We start from the raw sequence: 22,207 nt of genomic DNA on the forward strand, positions 1-22,207 counted from the left end.
TCATCTCACCTTCAATCCGGCCGTCCCGTTTAGCCTTTCGCTTCGCCATCCGCTTCGAAGCGCGATCGTCGACCGCTGCACGGCACGACATCGAAAAACGCGCAGCATCATCCGCGCCGTGTGCCATGCCATTCCCTGCAAGTGACGTCCGAAAACCTGTCCTAACCCCCTCTCTCTCCCTCCAAACCTGCAAGCCCCAGCCCGCCCGCCAGCTCCCTGCCCCCCCGGCACAGCAGCGAAAAATAGACTTCGGTACAATCCCCCTCCCCCCCAAATCCTCACGAGCTGTCAACCCCCCCGCGCATGCGCCTTGCAAGGAGAGGCGCCACACGCGAGACAGTACGCGGTAACATGTCGATCTGCGCCATGCATGCGGCCGCTATTTCGAGGGCGGCGGAGGCGCCTCGCGGGCGCCTCTCCCGCGCTGGGGCTTGGGGGTTGTTGTGGGTTTGCTCGTTAGGCCCGCTGGTGAGGGGTGTGGCTTTGGGGACTGGGGAACGCGGGGAGGGGGGGGAGTGTGGCTGGGGACGTGCTTCTTTTTTGGGGGATAGTGTACACACGAAGTTTGGTAGAGGGAGGTGGGTAGGTGTATCGTGACCGTGAGGTTGGCTTGAGCAGGTGGGTGAGGGTGTTGGTGGCTGGGAGGTGTAGGGATGTGGTGTGAGTGTCATATGAGAAGGGCTGGTTTGTGTTGGTCTCTCGTCGGATCGTTCGGCGAGTCGACCGAGAGTGACAATGTCTGGACGGACGAGAGAGACTTGTTGGTGTCACGCGTGTCGCGCGTGCTTCGGTCGAAGATCAAGAACCTAGGGCGAGAAGTAATGAGACGCACCATCTGACTGATCAAGTGAGGAGTGACAGCGCCGAAGAATTTGAGGATGTCTGCTGAAGGGTCTACACATTTGTTACCTCAGATCTTCATCGTGCGCTTGAGGAGTATGAAAACCGACATAGGTCCTGTCGCTTAGTCAGAGCCATGTTTGACCGTCTCTTGGCCATCGAGCCTATACTCAGAGATGATACCAAAAGTCATACATTGTTCGCTATAGACCGAAATGACTAGGTGATACGAGTACGATTGATCTCGCTGCACAGAAGAGCCAGACATTCGGAGAACCGAATCGTCAAAAATTCTTGAAATTCATTCCTATACTTCCAGATTGTATGAATTTCCTTCGCCAACACTACAGTCCAAGGAAGCACATTTCAAGAGGATTTCAATGGCATGCAAAGAGGACCAGCATCGCTCGCTGCTCGATTTGGCTCGTTTACTATAGTACACTAAGGTCATCGTGACCGATTAGAGAAACACGCAAAAAAGGCTTTTCCGCCAGCATCCTCGCCGTCCAAACTTCCACCCAAACCAGAACTCCCTTCGTCGTGCCATTTTCTCCAAGCATTTTGCGGCACTTTTCGCGAAACCTGAGACAATCGTTTTCGCCCCATCAGCGCAAGCCCAGCCGTAATGCAATAGCCACCCACCCAAATGCATTCAACTTCTCCAGAAGCCCATTACTTCTCCAGCTCACCTGCCATTCAAAGGCAGCGCACTCAAAAACTGCACCATAAGCCCCGGATCGAACCTCGTGGCATTATAGCTCGCCGCATTCGGCAGAATGCTCAGCAAATATGTGACCTGCCTGGGCAAGCTAGGCGGCGGCGCCGGCGCGCCCATACCCATCTGCGCCCCTCCACCAGGCACGAAGTTTTTGACCGCGAACCCGCTGCCGCTGGACCCGCCGACGGCCATGTTGTTGTTCGTCGTCGGCACGGTGGCGGACATGGCGTTGAGGCTGCTGCCGGCGGTCGCGATGCGCTTGCCCGCCGCACCCTTGATGGGCGAGTCGCCGCGCATGAACTTGCGCGACGGCGTGTCGGCGTCGGAGTCCTCGAGCGCACGCTTGGGCGACGCGACGTAGGGCCCGTGAGGTCCGAGGCGGATCTCGCCGGTCTGAGGGCTGGCGATGGCGAAGCCGCCGGGAGGGGGTTGCTGCGGGGGGAAGGCCTGAGGGGGTGCTTTGGGGCGGGTTTGGGTTGGGGACAAAACGATTTGGGCCTTGAGGGGGTCGAAGGCGGGCATCTCGAAGCGGTGGCTGAAGCGGAGGAGCTCTGGCTCGTCGGGGAACATCTCGGCCATGCGCTTCTCCAGCTTGTGGATTTGCGCTAGGTCCCCGTAGTTGGATTCGAAGGCGTGCATGTAGCCGAGGAGAGGACGGCACTTCTCCTTCTGGACTTCCGGAGCAACTGACGCCGTGTTAAGGATCTTGGTGAGAGTCGTTTCGAACACGACCTTAGCGTTTGTCAAGTCGTTGATAGAGACCAGGTGTTTGATGTACTCCAGCGCGAAGAGCTCATCGACGGGGAAGAGCTTGAGGCCGCGCTCGAAAATCCTCGTTGCGGCAGGGTCTCTGTAGCAGTGATGCTCGAGAAGAGCGGATACGACATACACGTCGCTTGTGAGCATGCCGCGTGGCCTAGCCTCTGCAAAAACACCACGGAAACCCTTCTTAGGCTGCTTGGGTGCTCCTTGGCCTTGCACACGACGGAAGGCGCGCATCTTCGCAGACCATACCGCAGATATCGTGCGCTTGAGGAGATCTCTCTGGGCGTCGAATGTGAGTTTGACTCCCTTCAGCTGCTCCTCGAGCTGCTGCTTGCGTGATTTGGGCTTGTCTTCTTCATCCATATCGTCTTCCTCGTCATCCTGCTTCTCGTGCTCGTCCTCGGGCGTCATGCTGGCGAAGACTTCTTGCACTGCAGCCTGCGTCTTCTTCTCGCGCTCTGCATATTTGTCGCGAAGAGCATATAAAGCCGTCAGGCTGCTCTCGTACACAGCCTCGAGCTTTGTGCCGTTTTGAATGATCACCTCGTCGGAAGACCCAGCTGGGAGCAAGCTTTCCATACGATCCGCCTTCTTGAGGGCAAGTAGGACAGATTCGGGGTTCGCGACAAGTCCTTCATCCAGAAACTTCTCGCCTTCTTCGTTAATGTCATCTCTGCCTTGGTCGAAACACCAGACAGCTGCGTCGTACCAGATATCGGGGTAGAAGCGCAGAGCCATCGTCGCCTGCTTGAGAACAAATAGGACACGCTTCCTGTACTGTGCACCATCTTCTTCATCTTTCAGAACAAGCTCATCGGCTTGTTCCCACCTGATCCACTCCTGCCACTTCTCCACCTGAGTTCCGAACTCATCTTCGCCTTCGCAGCCGTAGACGGGTGGCAGCTTCGGTAGACTTGTCCTGTCGAGTCCGGCCAATCGGCTGTCCAGTTGGGTCTTCGCCGACTTTGCGGTCATGTAAGAAGCTCCCTGGTCGTTGAGGTTCTTCCTGCCCGCAGCTCGGTTCAGTGAAGTTTCGAAGTTGTCGTATTCTTTCCAAAGCCTGACAAGATCTTCGTGAGGGACAGCCACGGCACGCTGGTACGCCTTGCGCAAGATGTCGACCTTTTGCAGATCCTGCCAGCCGCTTCCGCCAACGTTTCCTGGTCCGGATTTGATAAAGTCGATGTACTCTTTCCAAATCTCACCAGCATCAGGGTCGATGCCGACCTTGTCGAGGACTACATCAAAGACTTGTGACAGAAGCCCACGGTTGCGGCCGTCCGCGTCGTTGATCAGTGGGTTACGTCGACGGAGGAAGTTGAGATAGAAATGCCACATGTCGGTATCGAGGACTTTGTTCAATGAATTGCCCAGGATCTGCTCGACGCGGAAGGTTTCGCCGTTGTCTTGTTCCCAGTGAGCAAACTCGAGCCAGACTTTCGCCTGTATATGATTGTCAGCATCGTATGATTGCGAAATCGCACTTGCTCATTCATGTGAATCTCGGTGAAGGTACGTACCGCAGTGGGAAAAACGTGTAGGAATCGCTCGTATATTTTGCGCACGTTATCTGGCTGATCCTTCTCCTTATAATGGGCGATCAGCGCCATCCATGCGTCAACGTCAGCCTTGGGATCGTCTTGGATGCGATCCTCAAGCTGGCCGACTTTATCATGTGGCAGCCTAGTTGTGAGTTGTGTTGACTGAGCAGTCGAAGTAGCGCCTGCGCCTTCTGTAGGCTTAGGCGTCGGGGTGGGAGCAGTGCTCGGCTGAACCGAGGGTGAGAGGACATTGCCTTGGTCTGCCGCAGCAGTTTGTACTTGAACAGCAGGAACAGGGGTATCAGAAGTGACGCTAGAAACAGGTGCAGGAACGGAAGCAGTTGTGGAGGTAGTAATAGCAGTGGAGCCCGTGAAACCGTTGTTCTGTTGTGCAATGGAAGCAGCGACAGCGTCTGGCGTAGGTTCACTACCTAATGTTAAGTCTTGCGCTTCGGATGTTGCGACAGCACCCAGCCCCGATTGTGCGCCGTGCGTGCCATTCAGCTGCGACGGCGCGGGTGTGGTATCTTCCTCGTCATCGCTCTCTTCAAGAATGAAACCTCCAACAGTTTTCGGCTTTGCAGTCTGTTCTGCGACATTCGGCGCAGCAGATGAGGTGCGGCTGATTTGTTGCGAGGCTTGCGCCGAAGCGGTTGCTGAGGGATTCGTGTGCGCAGGGGTATCGTTTGCGGCGCCTTCTCCGAAATCAGGCTCATACTCTTCCTCATCTTCTTCGCCGGTGTTGTCCTCATTTACTCCGGCGGATGGGTCGTAGCTGTCATCGTCATTGTCGTCGCCAGCATTGAAGGTGGGCGGGTCGAGCGGGTCATACTCCTCCGCCATGGCCTGTTAATTAGTTGGTGTTAATGCAGCTGACCCAAGTGATAGAAAAATGAATGTGATGCGACGTGGAAGCACAGGTGATGGGCAGCAGAGCAGGAGATGTGTCTTTCGCGGCGCGAAGTGGTTGTCTTGTGCTTTGCGACAGCAGCGAGCGCACGACGAAGTCTTGCAGAGGAAGCTCTAGCTTGTGCGGGACCAGCCGTCAGCCGGCACCAGCGCCGCTTGCGTTCATGTGCATGGCAACGTTTAAAGACCTCGACTTCACTTTCACCTGCTCCCAGGAGATATCGCCCAATACAAACGAGGGACTACACAACAAACCCTCAGTCACTGGCAATTTCGAGGACTCCAGCGTCTGGCATATCAAATCATTAAAATTCGCGACTTGCATTTTCCGGGACCTTACCGCTTTCCGTCACTCATAAGCCACTTGTGCTCTCCGCTAAACAAAGCCCGGAGATCCTTGCAAGTCTCTCCTAGGATCAACGGAAGAGGGCTCGACCCGACTAATTCGAGTGTTCCTCCTTTCTTCGGTGATTGACGGATGCATCACCCAGTACAATATTATTTTAGCATCTGACTTCGGCTTCTCGGAATCTTTGGACTACGATTGTCTGCAGGCTGTTGCCACCAAGGAAGCAGACAGACAATTCTTGCACCAATATGGCTCAACGAAAAAGCACCATGCGGCTTCCGCCTTTCTTCCGAAGACTTTTCAAATTTACTTCCATGGATTTCGAAACAGTAAGATTGCCACTGGGATGCCCGTCCGCAAAGATCACGTCGATTAACCAAGACTAGGCAGTATGGGAGATGACACAGCTGATAGTTGCTCCCAAGAAAGTGTTTCGCAATATCTACTACCACGTAAGATTATCAATTACGCTCATGTCAAGTTATTGATCGCTAACATATTGACAGAAACGTTCGTCGGTCCCCACCCTCATTGAAGCGTCCAGAGATGTCTAACAACGATTCCCAGAGACCAAAAACTCCTACCATCGAGCAGATCCGGCCTTCACCTACCTTTTGTCGCTGTTTTTCTTGATGACTGGCGTGGCTTGGGGTTCGGCTTATGCTGACGGCGTGGGCCCTACGATACGGATTGCCCTTGTCTTCGTCCTCGGCCATTTTCTCGGAACCTCGCTGCTGGTATCTACGCTCATGTACTTCCTTGTCGGACGTGTCCTCGGAAAGCGTAGACAGGGACTCTTTGGCGCGCCTGGTAACGGCGACGAGGGGCTCGAATTCGGATATTGCTTTGACGTATGTTCGTCCAAATCAAGTATTATATCAGACTGGTATTGACATGATGACACAGGTTTCCATTCGCGCCTTCCTTCCCCTATGGGTCTTCCTCTACGTGTTGCAATTTCTGTTCATGCCGCTGATTGCACGCGACTACTGGGTGTCAAACTTCTTCGGGAACACCATGTACCTTCTCGCGCTGAGCTACTACTTTGTCATCACCTTCCTTGGGTATAATGGTACACTGCCCCTTCCCTCTAAATCTAGATTTCTCGCTAACTTGGAACCACAGCACTTCCTTTCCTGAGCAGGACAGAAGTGCTACTGGCGCCTGTACCAGTGCTGCTCATCATCTGGTTTATCAGCTTGTTCACATTTGACTGCGCCACAAACTTGGCGCCTGTGCTCTGGTGCGGTGTGAACCTTCGGAAAGCTGTCTAGACTGCCTTTTGCAGACGCAAAAGCGATTCTCCGATGCCATTGAGACTGCTTTCCAAGCTGATAATGGAGACACCATAGACTTGTAATATAATATCCAATCAGGGCTCTTGCAGCTTCACATTTTGCAGAATTCCATTCGATAAATGACCCTGTCCAAAGAGAAGACAGACACGGGGCATGGATGTGACACTGCAACCTCTCGAGCTCGTCGCATGGCTTGTCTATGACCGCTTCACCAGATTACACGTCATCTACTCAGCATCCAAGGGACAAAACGGCGGCACATCATCGACCTGAATGCCACCCCTCTTCTTCACATCCGAATCATGAAACGGCGTCCTCAACCCGCCTTCACTCTCCGGCACCGCCAACCACAACCGAAACAAATGCCTCCGCACCCTCTCCCTGCCCTCCTCATCCACGCTCCCCGCCGGCCAGTCCTCATACGCCGTCCGCGCATGCAGCACATGCCCGTTCGCCAACAACTGGATATCACCCGGCTCCAAAACCATGTGCAGCGCCAGCCGCGTCGCCGTCTCCTCCAGCACTGCGAGCGCATGCTTCTGCGCCTCCGAAAGCGCGGGGATCTCCGCGTCCGGGCCCGAGTTGAAGCGCGCGAGCGACGTCACGTTGTTCGGGTCGAATTTCAACCACACGCGCGCGCTGTCGCGCTCCGTGTACAGGATGCTCGACTTGTACCAGGGCTCCTGGCATTGCGAGACTTCGCCTTTGCGGTCGAAGTACCAGTTTGGTGTGGCGAGGGTTTGCGCCACATCGGGGTGCTCGCGCTGGAGGGTGTTGTAGATGTGGTGCGTTGAGGCGATGTCGCTCTCGCCGCCGCGCAGGGCTTTGGAGATGCAGAGGAGGCCGACGAGGTCGGCGCCGTCGGTGTGGAAGTATTGTCTGCGAGGGGATGAGTCAGTGGTTTGCTGATGAGAGGCGGGATTCCTGGGAGTCGTACTTGGCGTTCGTGCGGTAGATCCGCACTCTGTCTTTGGCAGTGGCGTCTTCGCCGAGGTCTTTGACGTGCCCGAGGACGTGGCCGCGCGAGTTCTGGCTGACGAAGTAGCCGAAGTGGCTTCCGAGGCCCATGTACCTGCGCTGCGTTAGCAGACATATCGCCCTTTAAGATTAAGCGCCAAAGGCACTCACGCGGTAGCGGACTTCTCAAGCCCCCACTCGCGGACCGGAATGCCCTTGAACAAGATAAAACCCTTGCCGTTGAGGATCTCTCGTTTCACAGTCCCGAAGAATGCCTCTAGCTTCGGCAGAGGGAACAGATCCTGTCGACAATCGAATCAGCAGCCGTAATTCACCATTCACGCCCAATGCTAGCGAACACACTTTAGCCATAGCAGTCAAAGGCTTTCCACTCTTCAGAAACGCATCCGACGCCTCCGAAAGCTCCGCGACCTCATCCGAGCTGAAAGCGTGCGTCCATCGCTCCGGATGATCGCGGTAGTCTTCGGCACGCCACACAGTCGAACCTGTAATCTCTTTTGGGAATTGCGCGGGAGGCGTCAGTTGGTCGTAGATCGGGTTGTGCTGACCGGAGGTTTTGAGGCCGTCCGGGAAGAGAGCTTTGTTGGCGGCGTTGGGGGAGAGGTTGGATGACATTGTGGTTGGGTTTTGGAGATCTGCTCGCGGCGAAGGAATTGACGATGGGTCTTTTCAGTTCGTTTGCTCTTATCGCTCAGTAATCATGGGCCAATCGGTAACTGCTTGGGAAGCTGGGATGTGTTGTGATAGCTCAATTGGGAAAGCAGCTTACAACCACCAGTAGCAAAGCACGCGACCAGATAATCAAAGATTGTGAGTGCCAGGAGAATTTAAATATTCGCCGGTCGACCCTGTCGAAGAACACTTCGCGTGGTGCCCCTCCGCCAGATTCGACTAAACCTGGTGGTAATGTGATATGGCGTGCTCGCGTCTCCACCCCGAGCTCGGCTGTCGGCGTTTAAAACTACATTGCCTACATGATAAGAGCTTCTACTGTTACATTGAACGATTCTTGGTTACGAATCACTGCCAATTTAATCCATGCGAGTTGGACTATTGGTGGTGAAATGAAACGGAGTCCCTCCTTGGCTGTTGCAGTTGCGACCCACATAGCTCAGCTGGCCGTCGTCAGCACAGCGGTCTCCGCTTCTTTAAGGCTGGTGGTACGCCAGAGCGTGCTGGAGACATTGATATATGCATTATGCGCAGGGGCGAATTCATCAAGTATCTAGACAAACTGTCTCAGCGCCTACTCTTTGACATGGCACTCAAACAGCGTAAATTTTAGCATGATACCTTCACTTCTAGAGCATTCGAATTCATTTGCTTTGATGGATGCAACGTCTGCCACAAGGGTTCAAACGCTCGCTGGTAATTGGTTCGTCACCGTTACTCGCAACGAATGGCGCATATCATTAGACAAAGCGGCGCTCTAGTGAGCAGAGATATAGTACCTTTGCACTGGGAGATGGATTGAGTCGTGACCTCACCTAATTCGTTCAAACTGCTGACATTTTTCTGCCGTCTCGTCTTGGGCTGGTCCTCGCAAACGATATGTGAAGAGGACGCCTTATTTAGGCCCAGTGCCTCCTGTGTTTACTGTGATGCGTCCCGCGTTAAAAGCGAGCCAGCAACTCGAGACCTAAATATACGGCGAAACATCTGCGGTTTAACAAGTCATGGTTTCAATGAGTGAGCGTATGGACATCCGGTTACCCTGCGGACAATCGCCATCTGTACATGTCCCATCGGAATTGAAAATGAGATGGCGCTGGATTCTGGGTGAGGCGCAAGGCCCTGAACGGTCTGATATCCGGTGGCAGCGCACAGTCTACACCAGGAGCTCATACTGAGATTCCACTTGCGCCTTTCTCGCTATCATATCAATCAATCCCAAGAAGCGAAGGAGATGCCATTCTCTACCTATGCCGCGGCGTGGAAGGACAATGCAGAGTTCCTAGCGCGGAGAAGAGCGCAATACAAGCTTATGCGCTAGACCGGGATTTCAAACTGCGCCAGGGCGGTTCTGCGGAGAAGTCTAGTTACATGGCGGTTCCAATACGTTCTTACGTCCGGTGACGCATGGAGTATTCAGTGAGAGTCCGGCAGTGCGCGGATAGGGTTTCAGTGAGCGCGGAGGTTTTCAAGAGCGGTGTGTGGCCGAGTGCATTTGACAAGCCTTCCTGGCGCTGTGGGGTTTTGATTGCTGCCGGGAGAACTCGCGATTCGGAAGATCGCTGGCTTCAGGGCAGACGGTATCTAGCTGTAGTCTCAGGGCGTGCCATGGCTCTTCCAGGGCTGAGTAGGAGAAAAGGACCGTCGCTTGTCCCTTGGACAGCACACAAAAAGTAACGTCCTGGATCGGCAGACCTCAGGACGCCTGTGTCAGCTTGACGATGCCTTGATACGAGTCTGGCTCGCTTAGTCGCGCCACGCTTGGCCAGCCTGCAGAGAAAGCGAGAGAGTTTGGAGCGTAGGTAGCACGACGGGCGCGTGACATTCGGGACAAGGAGAGGGGAAGAAAGAAAGACATGGCGAAAGGCAGGGCAGAGTTGACGCGTGGGGCGAGGCTCAAACTCAGCCGCTGACATGTCGCGACGCACCGCCCTGGCCGGGGAGAGCAGCGCAGGCAGGCGAGCGAGTCGGCGCAGGACGCATCACCAAGGCACGCTGCCACGCAGCAGGGCGAGGGGCGGCCGGTGTATATATTGTAGCTGGGCGCGGCGAGTCGCCAGGCGGGCAGATTAGACTGCATTCCGGCATATGCACGGCGCGAATGGAACGAGCGGTTGTGGGTTGTACTTGTGGCTCGTGCGGGCCGGCATCGAGCAGTGTCGATTCCGTCCCTGCGAACGGGCGCGGTGGGATGTGGTGAGATGGCAGCGTCATATTGCCTGGCCTGGCCGCGAGCTGGCGGCGCCGGCGAGGTGTTTGTTTCTCTCGTCGCAGGCCTCTCTACCGCGCCCGTCCACCCTCGCCATGCGCGCGGCCGCGACAGCCGTCAGCAGCCAGCAGGCCGCCCGCGCCCATGGGCGTCGCCCTCTCCGCGCCAAGAGCTGGCCTCACAGCCGCCATCCTCGCGACAGCTTACGCGTGAGCGGTCTCCCATCACCACGGCCCGTTCGCGCGCCCAACCATCACTCTGTCGCCCGGTAAGTGCCCAGCGCCCGCCTGCCCTCTCCCACCTGCCCATCACCATGCGCGCCGTCGCGAGCCAGCATGCGCGCTCCCCGAACACGCGCTGAGCCCTTGCGCCCGGCCCGACCGTCTCCTGCGCGTGGCCGACACTAACACCATCGCGTCCAGGCGCATGATCAACAATGAATCAATGGCAGCCCGGCCAGGCCGACGCCATGTTCTCGCAAGGAACCCCGAACCACCTCAACCCTTCCGCCCTGTATGGCAACCCCGCGCAGTTTGACCTCAGCAGCACCGGCTCGCCTTTTCAGCCCGGCCTCCCAAACGGCACCCTCAACCCGCAGACGCCAACACCCGCCTTCAACAACCAGACCTTCCAGCCCGCCTCCGTCGTCCCCCAGAAGCGCCAGCACGATGGCACCGCCGGCTCACCTCCGCCGCCCAACTCGCAGGTCTCGCGCGCGCAGACTCCCAGCTTCGGCGGATATCCCAGCCAGCAGCCCGGCCAGCAGTTTCCACCACAGCCCACGCCCTACGCGCATCTTCAGCAACCTGGCTCCGCTCAAGCCACGCCCTCACCTACAATGCAGAACCAGCAATTCCGCCAGCCGTCACAGCCCACACAACAACCGCGCATGCAGAACGCCTCCCCGAGCCCTTTCCCAGGCCAGCAGCCCGGCAACTTTGGATCCCAGATGTCTCCGTCGCAAGGCCAGCCCCAGTCACAAATGAACGCCATGAACCCGCAGCATAACCCAATGGGGGGCTTCAACCCACAATTCGGCGCGAACCAAGGCATGCAACAAATGCAGGGCATGCAGAACCCGATGGCAGGACAAGGCGGTAACATGGGAGGCATGACCCCGTCGCAGCTGGCGCAGAAACAGTATCAGATGCGTCTTATGCAGCAACAGGCACAAATGCGCCAGAACGGTGGAGCCGCGCCGCCACGGATGGGAGCACAGCCTGGCCAGCCCAATTCCATGTACAACCCTGCAGGTATGCAGCAGCAGCAACAAATGCAACAGCAACAACAGCCGCAACAGCCGCAGCAGCAGCAACAGCAAGGGAATCAAATGCCAAACGGCGCCGGCGGTCAGATGTCCAACCCAATGATGCAGCAGCAACAGATGAAGCGCGCCGCTTTCCTGAAGCAGTGCGCAGGGTATTGCATGCAACAAGGCCGTCAATTAAACCCTAACCCGGTCATTGGGCAGAAGCACGTGGATCTTTACATGCTCTGGCAAGTAGTGATATCGGCCAATGGATCTCAGATGATTGAGCAAAACGGCCAATGGCCCGCTGTTGCCAATAAGCTGGGCTTCGTGGGACCTGGGTACGAGGGAGCAGCAGATCAGCTGAAGCAGATCTACTACGGTTCCATTGCCACGTACGAGAGGGCTTGGATGCAAGCTCGCGCGTCTCAAAAGCAGGAGCAGGCAAGACAACAAGCACACCAAATGGCTGGCTTTGGTCCACCGTCCCAAGCATCACCCACAAAGCCGATGCAGCCTCCCGGGCAACCAAACCAATTCGCGCAGTATCAGCAGAACCAGCAAAATCAGCCACAGCCTCAAGCGACTCCAGTGCAGGCTAATACCCCACTGCCTCAGCAAAATGGAATGGCAACCCCGCAGCAAACAATGGGAGGTGTTGGAACAATTGCTCACAGGCGAAGTGGCAGTATGCAGGTTAGGAAGCCTGATGCAATGGTTCAGCCACCTGGGGTATCAGGAGTTACCGCGCCATCACCGGTCCAGAAGATTTCGAGATCACCATCAGTCAAACAGGAGCTTGACGGTCCAGTCATGAAGAACGAAGAACCCCAAAGCAACAATTACGTACCGCTGAAACGAGCGATCGATCTGGACGGAGGCTACGACATACACGCGTTGTCTGAGCTAGGCACACATATTCAGCGACATATGCCCCAAATGCCTACAGTGGACGAAATGGGAACCATCGACACCCAAGCGATGACGTTGAGCCTGGCATCTGGAATCCATGGAGAGGTTCGATATGCTCTAGACGCACTAGCGATAATATCGATGGACCAGCGCGTGTCCTTTGAGCTGGAGAAATGCAACGATCTCATCGACGTGTTGGTCGACTGCGCAGAAGAGCAGTTGGATTTGCTCTCGGAAGAGGCTGTTGAGGTTTCAGACGCATTGGATCTGCCATCCTACGAAGACATCATGCGCGGTTCGCGGACGGAGGCGGAAGCTCTACAAGACGTTCCCGCCTTTGGTACGCAGGAATATGAGCTGGATCGTGCCGCCGACAAATTGCTCGCTATCACGGTCGTACTCCGCAACTTCTCATTTTACGAGCACAACCATCGACTCCTCACCACAAGCACTCTAATGAAATGGCTTAGCAATACCATTCGCCTCTTGGGAACGCGCAACATGCTCCTTCGGACTTACCTCAATACCCAGGACTTTTACAAGGACATGATAATTTTCCTTTCTAACATCACCCAGAGTCTGGAATTGGCGAGTCGGGATGATGCACTTCATGTGCTACACTTTCTACTCGCCTTCGCGCCACAGACCAGCCCAAGCTTCACGGAAAGCAAAGGAAAGCTAGTCTTTCCTAGCTTCGTCCCTGCGGTGCACAGATACCTTCCCCCAGCTGTGGACTGTCTCGCCAAACTTCTCGCGCGACAAGACCCGAACCGCGTACTGTACAAAAGCATATTTACGGCGACATCCTCCTCTCTAGCGTCCTCAGAGTCTCCCCTCGACCTACTGACTCGCGCTTTTGCTCTATCCATCTCCGTTCTGCCCGACCGTTCCAAGGGATCGACCACGAACAACACTCAGCTGCGCATCGTCGAAGCCCGGAAAGCTTACTTGACACAAGGAATGCTAGCCGCCGACATTCTCACCACCCTCGCACCCAGCAACTCATCCGAACTCGCCCGCGCGTGGCTCGATAGTGACGACGGCTGGGCGAGCAGCCTCCTCAGCCTCGCGTCTTTGCTCTCTGTCGAGCAGCCTCCACGCCCCGCGACCGCTGGTCCTAAGGGTCCTCCGCCAATGGGCTGGGATGTCGAAAGCTTCCGCCAGATCTCTTACCGCGCGCTCATGATGATGAAGCGCCTGGCAGAGAAAGCGGGCACCTCGCGATCTCTTATGGGCGGCTTTGCTAATGGCACTGCCGTGCTGGAGAGCGCGACCGGTGGCGACAAGAAAGACACCGAGGAAAGCGCGGAAAAATGGGACGGTGCACCATTCGGCCACGCGGTCATCGGCGCGCTCATGCTGCCCAATTGCGACAAAACGTCGCTGGGTCTGCTATGCGGGCTTCACGCTATGGCGATGCGGGAATGATCGGTCAAATGGCACACCAGATATCTTGGAGCTTATGTACTCAAAGACAGTTCAATTCGATTGTGAGCGAGGAGCGAGACATTCTTGCCGTGCTTATTCGTATGGCCTGTTGTATCTGCATGTAGAATACGAATGAAACATATTCGATCGTGCCTTTGCGACCCGACAAATTTGCATCTATCGAATAAGGTGACACTCCTGGTTTCTGGCCTCGCGCTTGGCGTCAGGGGTGCTGTTACACAACATGCAAGCCGCATATGCATCTTTCAACTTTGGAACAGGGTGTGCTCCTCCCCGAGATTAATCTGGGTAGCCACCGTCGCATGGCAGAGGACTGGAAGGTTTGCAAGACCATCTCGTCCGCGTCTGCCAAAGAGCGGAGACGATGAGCTTTCACTTCACTTCCAAAGACAAAGTGCAGTCCTCGGTCTGCTTCATTTCATTTTCCATATCGAACCTCTCACATTTCACCTCGCAGGCCGTTGTCTGTGGCAACAGGCAGACGCACCACGCTTCAATTCTGCCGTCGTCAGCGGCGGCGACGGCGGCGCACTCGATGATCATTCACATTCACCTGCTGTCCAGTGAAGTCAATGGCGCCGCGAATCACATGCAAAAGCCGCGACTGACCGGTCCTTTCCTTTCCTTGCGCTTTCCACAAGCCCTCTTTGCGCCCACAGCCGTCTCTTGATCAAAACTTCTCCTCAACCTCTTCGTGCCCGAAATCCACATCAACTGCCAATTGCTCCGCAACACCCAACCCAAAACACACACCCGCCACCTTCCAAACCACAAACTCGCAACCATGCCCCTCTCCGCAAAGCAGATGAAATACCTCGCTCTCGCCGTACATCTCCCCTCAACCCCCACCCCAAACCCATCGAAACGAAAGCTAACCATCCCCGTCCCACAGTGGCAGTGCTTCGACTCCGAGCCCAAGGTCCCTCCTTCCCCTCTCTCCAACGCAACCCATCCCAGCAGAACAGACCTAACCGCAGAGACAGATCGATTACGCCAAATTCGCCCAGGTCGCCGGCCTCGCATCGCCCGCTTCCGCGCGCGAACTCATGCGCGTCACGAAGAATAAGCTCAAGGACGAGTACGCGCGCTCCTCTCCCTCTCCCAGCAATCTCTTCTCGATTCGACGGCTGACGAAACGCCAGGTACGGCGCTCTCTCGTCCGGTTTGCAGGGCAGTAATGCCGGGCCGAGGACGCCGGGGAAGAAGAAGAGTGGGACGCCGGTTGGCACGCCGGGATCGAGGAAGAGGGGGCGGAAGGAGGCTGGGGAGGGGGATGGGGAGGGGACGCCGGTGAGCAAGAAGACGAAGAAGGGGAGTGCGAATGGTGGGGAGGATGTTGGGAAGAAGGCGAATGGTGTTGTTAAGGAGGAGCCGGTGGAGGGCAGTGAGGGGGAGGAGGAGCCGAGTTTCTTCTGAGGGGACGGTTGGCAGTGCGGTCTGACGATGGGGTTTCTGATGGAGGACGTTTGGCTCGAAAGTGGGCGTTTGGGAGCCGCGAGTTGGCGAGAAAGACTTTTTTGAGGGTTTCGGATGGCTTGCAAATGGCATTTCAGATTGTCAGTGTGGCTGCAAAGATCGATTACAACTCATCCTTCAAGTACGACCCGCCCTTCACCTTCGGGAACCCAAAAGCGCCAAAATCCTCCTTGCACTCGAACGACTCCGCTTTATCCGCATCGCCTCCTTTGTACGCGGCAACGAGCGGCCAAGGGCAGATCGGACGCTTCACATTGCCCGCCACGCCCTCGATCGAATCCGGAGCTTTGCCGTTCTCGACCCAGTCGACGAGCGAGTCTAGAGCCGTCGCGGGGAACAAGCCAGGTCCACCATCGCAGTGCTGGATTCCCGGGACGTCAAAGTAGCGGTAGAAGTCTCTTACTTCCGGATCCAGGGCTTCGACGCGTGAGAAGTAGTTAGCGGAGCCGTTGACCGGGATCAGCTGGTCGGCGACTCCGTGCCAGTGCAAGAGCTTGCCGCCAGCGGCTTTGAAAGCGGAAAGGTCTGGGTCTGCGGTGTCCATGACGGAGAGCTGCTCTTGCCTAGATTGGCGTAGGAAGCGGAAGAAACTATCACGCGTGAGAGAGTTGACGTCGAAAGATTGATCCTTTGCAAGCAGCGCGCGGAGGTAACTGGTGGTCATGATGAACGGCCTGCCGGCGCACTTCTTGCCGTCGGTGGGAGCGGTTGGAGGGCACTCTGTCTCAAGCATGCCGCCGAAGGGACCCAATTCGCTGATGTGGGGGCTGGCTTCGTGCGGAAGACCAAACCACTCCTGATCGCCCGCCTCGTTGTGCGGACCTCGCCACACTTCCTTCGCAACGGTGACTGCTTCCTGCGAAATCTTGGTCGACTTGCCTCGCAGGGAATTTTCTTTCCCACGAGTGTCTGCGGGTCAAACTTGCATTGGCCGTGCGCAGAGACCAGGCCGTCCTTGATTCCGTCCAACTCATCACACGACTCAATGGCAGCTTCGGTGATGGCATGGAACTCGCAGGTCGGAGGATGCACGCCTAGCTCGTTCATCACGATCTGACCCCAGATCTCTGATAAGACGAAGGTAGCCCAATTCATGGCCGGAGCAACCGAGAGGACGCCATCGTAGTTCTCCGGGAAGCGCTGCGCTTGAACCATGCCCTGCCTTCCGCCGGTCGAGCATCCGCTCCAGTAGCTGTAATCGGGCTTCTTCCCATAGAATGCCTCGATCGTCCGCTTCGCGATCTTCGTCATGTCGTCCAGCGCGACATATGCAAAGTCGTACAGGAGCGGCAAATTGACGCTGCCAGGCTCATGCAGTAGCCAATCGCTAATGACAGCCGCAGAAACCCCAGCATCCAGGCTACCGTGCCCAGCGTCCGTCATGGCAGCAGCATAGCCCATGCCCACAGCAGGCGCGTTTCCGCCCTCGAAGCCGGCGGCCCAGCCGCCACCGCCTGTGCCCAGAAAGCGACCATTCCAGTCTTTCTCCTCGAGAGGCAGCCAGACGTACACATTGACAGCGTCGTTCCAGCCAGGGTGGGTGTAGGTCAGCGTCACATTGCAGAAGTTGATAGGTCGCTCCTCGGCTATGAGGCTACCTAGACCGTACGGCCATGGTGCGTATTGGTGCACTTCGGTGACTTTGAGGTCCAGGAGGCGGGTGCCGAAGACTTTGGGATACGGGAACTTGTCGACACGGCAGGATGAGGGCCCGGCGGCGAGGACGAGAGGTCCTGCGAGCAATGGTGCTATGAGTAGAGGTAAGATCATATTGCACGACAAGGAACTTGTTATGGGGAAATGGGCAAAGAAGGAGAAGTAGAGTTTCCATCGGAGGGCATACTTATGCTGATGGCAGCGTCCCGTTTACGATTGCCGAGTCACGGCATAGCTAGGGCCCTTGTCCTTCGTTCCCACCCCGCATCTATTAGCATTGCGGGAGGCATAGCATCCATGGAGAGCTCTAAACGGGGCAGAGCTTTGCCCATTTCGACCCAGTTTGAGACGTCCGAGGCGCGAGGTGAAGTCTATTTGGTAGGAGGCATCCGAATGGTCACGTGATCATCTGCTGAGCTGCGCGGACATGCTCGGCCTGACCTGCAATCATCTTCAAGAGGAGGCTCGTTGAAATTCCAACGGGTCTATTTTTGCTTGCGATGAGTAGGTGGGAGGTCGGTTGCCAGACGTATTTGACGTGGCTCAAGTGCGCCGCGGGAGTCTCGCGTCCCGCAGCCGATCAAGCTCACATCGAGGTTATCGCCCGTCTAACGCCGAGCAATCGCATTAACATCCACCTCCATCTTCACATCACATGATGGAGCCTCTGGCTAGATCAAGTTTACGCGCATTGCGCTCGCATACCCTCCGATCAGCCACCGCACGAGGTGTTCGCAGCTTTTCCGGCCTCCCACCATTCCCACCTACTCACAATGCGCAACCTCAAAGGCCGCCTAGCTCGGCATTGCCCATGCCTTTCGTGACAGAAACAGTTGTAAGTCTTTAGCACCCTCGAATATACCAGAGCAACAGATCTTATACTGACCTGCTAGGGAGGCGGCTTCCACACCTGTAAACACCCCCCAAACCCTCTATCGACCCAATCCACTCCCCGCTAACCACCCCCCCGCGCAGCCGACATTTTCTCCCGCCTCCTGAAGGAGCGCATCATCTGCCTAAATGGCGAAGTCGAAGAAGTCCTCAGCGCCAGCATCGTCGCGCAGCTCCTCTTCCTCGAAGCCGACAACCCGCAGAAGCCGATCTCGCTGTACATCAACTCGCCGGGCGGCAGCGTGACGGCCGGGCTCGCGATCTACGACACGATGCAGTACATCCGGTCGCCCGTGACGACAATCTGCCTGGGCCAGGCGGCGTCGATGGGCTCGCTGCTGCTGTGCGGCGGCGCGCCAGGCCAGCGCTTCGTGCTGCCGCACAGCCGCATCATGGTCCACCAGGTCTCGGGCGGGTACTCAGGCCAGGCGAGCGACATCGCCATCCACGCGAAGGAAATCCTGCGGGTCAGGGAGCAGCTGAACATGATTTATAAGAGGCATTTGACGAAGGATCACAGCTTGCAGGAGATTGAACGGGTGATGGAGAGGGATTTCTTCATGGGTGCTGAGGAGGCGAAGGAGTGGGGTATCGTGGACAAGATTCTGGACCGACGAGAGGGGACTGAAGCGAAGTAATAACGGTATAAGAAGGACTCGCATCAGAGAACAAGGGATGGAATGAACTATTGTATGAATACAGCTTTGTACAAGCGCCAAAGCGGACTACCTGTTCACGTCGATCTTGGTGATCAAATCTCCACCGAGTCTTGCAATCTCCGCCAGGATACCCTCCTTGTTGATTTCGGCGTTGACTTCATCTTCAGCGCCAGTCTTGACGGGGATCGTTGAATACGACAGATTGACCTTCCAGCTGCGCGGCGCAGTCTGCGGGTTCCATAGACCAGCAATGACCGGCTTGTCGGTGCCGTTAACGAAGAAAAGGATCGATGAGCCGTAGAGTATTTCCAACTCGGAGTAGAAACTGTTGACAGCATCGTATCCAACCAACGACGTGTCGTTGAGGGTCTCTAGCTCGAGGTTCTTGAAAGCTGGCGCGGCTTTGCTTGACCTTCTCTTGCGACCAGTCGCAGTAGCGCTCAGATGCAGGACGAAATCGTAATCGTTGACAGGCGAGACAAAGAGCGAGGCAGGCTCGAGACCAAGCTTCTGCTGCTCGACTGCTGAGACTGCCGCCCTCGCGAGAGCGGTCAGACGGCTGGCTACGACCTTCGAAGGCTTGCCATCTGTCCAGCTGACACCGTCTTGATCGACGTTGCTTGCTGCGAAGAAAACCACGCGATTGAGCGAAGGGTCCAGTTTCCTCCAAGCTTCGAATCTCGTCGTAATGGCCTGCAATTCTGTCTGCTGGAGCTCACCGCTGCCACTGAGGTCCACAATCAGCGGATCAGCACGCCAATCCCAACGCGAGATCCAAAACAGTGTGCGAAGGAAACCTGTTTGAACGCTGGAGGGCGCTGACCATGGCCAAGGCTGGACGAATGTGCGGGCGACAAGGAGCTCGATAACCTCCTCGGCAATATGGTTGGACAGCAAGTGCGATGCAAACCATTTCTTCGTGAGTCTCATCGTCCCGCTGAGTGTCGGGAAACGGTTGCAAAGCTGCGCCACCGCCTGCGTATGAGCCGGGGTTTTCAAAGAATCACACTTGTATTTAGCCAGCGCCAGCGCGGCCAATTCTCTTGATTTGGGATCGGTGGTCTTGTCTTTGAGCTGGCGCTCGAGGAAGCTCTGCTCGCGCTCGTGGTGGATGCGCAATCTGAAGGTCGCTCCAGATTCGTAGGTGACGTCCAAGAAGCCCTGGTTGAAGACGTCGGTGTCTTCGTTCTCGAGTCCAATACGAGTACTAACGCCTTCGACGTTCTCTTCGAGAAGCTCACTAAACTTGAGCAGGAAAGCAATTTTCGTGCGCTGAATCGCTCCCAGATCGTCTGGCCAGCGGTTTGAGCCCTCGAATTGCATGGTCACATCGGCCGGCTTGGTTTGCTGAGATGTGCGACCGACCATGGGCGCATCGATAGATGCGAAGCGGAGCTGTGCGTCAGCTGGCATAAGCTGGCGAATGGTCAAGGGGACTTCTTCCAGATCTCTCATATCACGTTCGAGCTTTCTGTATGCCTCGATGAAAGGCTCGAAGCAAGCATTAGAGGCTCCATTACGGATCATCCGGGAAAACTCGTCACCCATGAACTTGGCAGATTGTTCGACAGCAGAGCTGAAATGACGTTGTAGCAGGTAGCGAGTGATTTGCTCCAAGACAGACTGACCATTCTCTCCAGCAGACCAAATCAGACTCTCCAAGATACTGCCGTCCTTGAAACGACGGAGCTCTGCTTTTTCTCCCCAAAACTTGCGGAAGGATGCAGCCTCCGCCTTGTTCTCAGCAGACGGACCATGGTCGACAGTACGGTTGACGTTGTCTGAGTTGATGACTATTCCCACGGTAACGCTTCCTTTCGAGTGCTGGTTGGGTCTGGCAGTGCCGATGTTCCAAGGTCCAGATGCGGGCTGTCTAATATTGATCAGAGTAACTCTGTCACCGAGACCACGCTGAAGTGTTTGGTACAGTTTCCGAAGAGACTGCTGAACATTTGATGTCTTGCTTGGGTCAGACTTGATGAAGGCAGTCTGTTCAAGTTCCAAGGACATATCGAAACGCATCAGAGTGTTGTCTGTACGCAGGATGAACGTAGATTCGAAGCCATCGAACTTCTGATCAGCAAGCATGGAAAGCGTAGTTTTGGCCGCAGACTGAAGGAGCTTGTAGGACCAAGGAGTCATCTTGTACAGAAGGTTGTGATGTCTCTCCTCATCCCACAAAACAGGTGAGCCATCCTGGAGCTTGGGCGGCGTGCTTGCGGTGCCGATGACGAACGGCTGGCGACTGAAGTCTTTGACGACAAGCAGCTGAAGAGTCGCTTTGAGCAGCTGATAGCTGCTGTAGCCACCGCTCAAGACGGGCTTGTCACCTGGTCCACCGCCTGATAGCAATGCTGCCATTAACGCGCTCCATTCAAAGTTTCCGAAACCACCAGCAGCAATGTTGGAGCCAAATCCTCGCTGCCTGAGCCAAGAAGATCCCAACAAGCATGCATCGCGGAAGCTAGAGCAGCTTGTCGCAGCCTTATGTAAGAGTTTCAGATAAGGGGTGACTAGCATGTTCGACCTCAAGGTGGAATTGTAGAAGGGAGTCGGCGCGTTTGCACTGGAGCCGTCTGGAGCATCTGTAGCCCTCACGCAGTTTCGGTCCAAGCCCAGCTTTTCCACAGGAAAGACGTCCTGAGCGACAGCAAGTACGATGTTCACCTGCCATTTGAGAACGGGCTTCTGCTCTGCCTGTTCACTTGAAGCTTGCTTGGGAGCGATGATAATGGTCGGGTTCAAGGCGTTGCCGTGCATTTCCTGAAACTGAATGTTGTAGGCTTTCGCGTGCGCCTTCTTCAAGCCAGCTGCAAGACAGGCCAGATAGTAGGAACGTTTATAAAAGAAGCGGTGATTGAGGAAGTCCTTCTCCTGGAAGAGAGAAGAAGGCATTTGAATGACCATGTCCAACTCCGCGACTTCTCTGGCTCTGTTTGAAGTTTTGAGAGCGTGGCTGCCGACCACATTGATGTTCGATGGTCTTGCATACTCCAACTTGTACTTTGCGTCCTTCGGAGGCCTAGGATCTGGGAACGGAATAGCAATTTTCTCCTTTGCGAGACCACGCTCTGCTTGTTCGATCTCCTGCGCAGGCCTAGCAGGGATCTGCTCGATGGTCTTCTTCAAGACGTGTAGTGCTTCTTCAGCTGCTTTCTCACGCTTGCCTTGTCTTGGTTGAATATTCTCAAGCAGTTCATCGACCTGCAGCTTAAACATGTTGCTCTTAAAGGTGCCGGAGGTGAATGCGCTAGCTCCAGAGGCAAGCGCATCCTTCGCAGATGTTCGTCCAGTCTTTCGTCCAATTTGGGCAGCGAGCTGCTGTTTAGTCGGTTTGTCGGCACCGTTGGCAGGCTGTTCCTGCTTGGATCCGGGTGCATCCTCTTCCTCTCCGTCCTCATCGTCATCCTCTTCACTGCCATCTTCCATGTCCTCGTCAACATCATCCTCATCCATCTCTTCATCGCTTACGTCGTCTTCTGCATTTTCAGCTTCCTCGAACGAAGCAAACGATGCATTATCCTCCTCTTCGTCACCTGACGACACATGGTCGAGTTTCCTTCTCTTGTTGCCAGCGAGCGCCATTTTGTCTGGTTGATCTGCGAATGTCTGGTCGCTGTCGCAAAAAGTTATGGA

General features: G+C 55.8%; 8 protein-coding genes across 8 annotated transcripts; 4 read left to right on the plus strand and 4 right to left on the minus strand.

Moving 5' to 3' along the window:
* Positions 1-1,226: 1,226 nt before the first annotated feature.
* On the minus strand, positions 1,227-4,707 carry WHR41_04343 (uncharacterized protein; the record flags this gene model as incomplete). Its single annotated transcript, XM_069372949.1, has 2 exons — positions 1,227-3,766; positions 3,844-4,707. 2 exons carry the CDS (start codon positions 4,705-4,707, stop codon positions 1,526-1,528), a joined length of 3,105 nt encoding a protein of 1,034 aa, XP_069230388.1. The 3' UTR covers positions 1,227-1,525.
* Positions 4,708-4,965: 258 nt separating this feature from the next.
* WHR41_04344 (uncharacterized protein) lies at positions 4,966-6,419 on the plus strand. Its single transcript, XM_069372950.1, has 5 exons — positions 4,966-5,451; positions 5,509-5,582; positions 5,694-5,973; positions 6,029-6,194; positions 6,248-6,419. Exons 1-5 carry the CDS (start codon positions 5,371-5,373, stop codon positions 6,394-6,396), a joined length of 750 nt encoding a protein of 249 aa, XP_069230221.1. The 5' UTR covers positions 4,966-5,370; the 3' UTR covers positions 6,397-6,419.
* Positions 6,420-6,578: 159 nt separating this feature from the next.
* On the minus strand, positions 6,579-8,288 carry WHR41_04345 (uncharacterized protein). Its single transcript, XM_069372951.1, has 4 exons — positions 7,741-8,288; positions 7,549-7,679; positions 7,358-7,492; positions 6,579-7,299 (listed from the first exon to the last, which is right to left on the minus strand). Exons 1-4 carry the CDS (start codon positions 8,011-8,013, stop codon positions 6,648-6,650), a joined length of 1,191 nt encoding a protein of 396 aa, XP_069230220.1. The 5' UTR covers positions 8,014-8,288; the 3' UTR covers positions 6,579-6,647.
* A 2,427-nt stretch (positions 8,289-10,715) lies between these two features.
* WHR41_04346 (uncharacterized protein) lies at positions 10,716-13,868 on the plus strand (the record flags this gene model as incomplete). The annotated part of the gene is made up of 1 exon (XM_069372952.1): positions 10,716-13,868. One exon carries the CDS (start codon positions 10,716-10,718, stop codon positions 13,866-13,868), a length of 3,153 nt encoding a protein of 1,050 aa, XP_069230386.1.
* An 805-nt stretch (positions 13,869-14,673) lies between these two features.
* On the plus strand, positions 14,674-15,305 carry WHR41_04347 (uncharacterized protein; the record flags this gene model as incomplete). The annotated part of the gene is made up of 4 exons (XM_069372953.1): positions 14,674-14,715; positions 14,782-14,808; positions 14,873-14,967; positions 15,032-15,305. The coding sequence occupies 4 exons, from the start codon at positions 14,674-14,676 to the stop codon at positions 15,303-15,305; spliced, it is 438 nt and encodes a 145-aa protein (XP_069230385.1).
* Positions 15,306-15,468: 163 nt separating this feature from the next.
* On the minus strand, positions 15,469-17,135 carry WHR41_04348 (uncharacterized protein; the record flags this gene model as incomplete). The annotated part of the gene is made up of 2 exons (XM_069372954.1): positions 15,469-16,221; positions 16,269-17,135. 2 exons carry the CDS (start codon positions 17,133-17,135, stop codon positions 15,469-15,471), a joined length of 1,620 nt encoding a protein of 539 aa, XP_069230224.1.
* Positions 17,136-17,513: 378 nt separating this feature from the next.
* Positions 17,514-18,550, plus strand: WHR41_04349 (uncharacterized protein; the record flags this gene model as incomplete). The annotated part of the gene is made up of 3 exons (XM_069372955.1): positions 17,514-17,856; positions 17,915-17,933; positions 17,997-18,550. Exons 1-3 carry the CDS (start codon positions 17,677-17,679, stop codon positions 18,548-18,550), a joined length of 753 nt encoding a protein of 250 aa, XP_069230223.1. The 5' UTR covers positions 17,514-17,676.
* An 87-nt stretch (positions 18,551-18,637) lies between these two features.
* WHR41_04350 (uncharacterized protein) lies at positions 18,638-22,156 on the minus strand (the record flags this gene model as incomplete). Its single annotated transcript, XM_069372956.1, has 1 exon — positions 18,638-22,156. One exon carries the CDS (start codon positions 22,154-22,156, stop codon positions 18,638-18,640), a length of 3,519 nt encoding a protein of 1,172 aa, XP_069230358.1.
* Positions 22,157-22,207: the final 51 nt, after the last annotated feature.

This window comes from Cladosporium halotolerans, assembly GCF_011745625.1.
Source record: "Cladosporium halotolerans strain TM138-S3 chromosome Unknown Sca11, whole genome shotgun sequence".
NCBI classification, from domain to species: domain Eukaryota; kingdom Fungi; phylum Ascomycota; class Dothideomycetes; order Cladosporiales; family Cladosporiaceae; genus Cladosporium; species Cladosporium halotolerans.

Coding starts and splice junctions, on each gene's coding strand:
- WHR41_04344 (XM_069372950.1), top strand. CDS start 5,371: ATGGCTCAACGAAAAAGCACCATGCGGCTTCCGCCTTTCTTCCGAAGA. Junction 5,583..5,693: donor ATCTACTACCACGTAAGATT/ATCAATTACGCT, acceptor ATTCCCAGAGAC/CAAAAACTCCTACCATCGAG. Junction 6,195..6,247: donor CACCTTCCTTGGGTATAATG/GTACACTGCCCC, acceptor TTGGAACCACAG/CACTTCCTTTCCTGAGCAGG.
- WHR41_04345 (XM_069372951.1), bottom strand. CDS start 8,013: ATGTCATCCAACCTCTCCCCCAACGCCGCCAACAAAGCTCTCTTCCCG. Junction 7,493..7,548: donor CTTGAGAAGTCCGCTACCGC/GTGAGTGCCTTT, acceptor AACGCAGCGCAG/GTACATGGGCCTCGGAAGCC. Junction 7,300..7,357: donor ATCTACCGCACGAACGCCAA/GTACGACTCCCA, acceptor ATCCCCTCGCAG/ACAATACTTCCACACCGACG.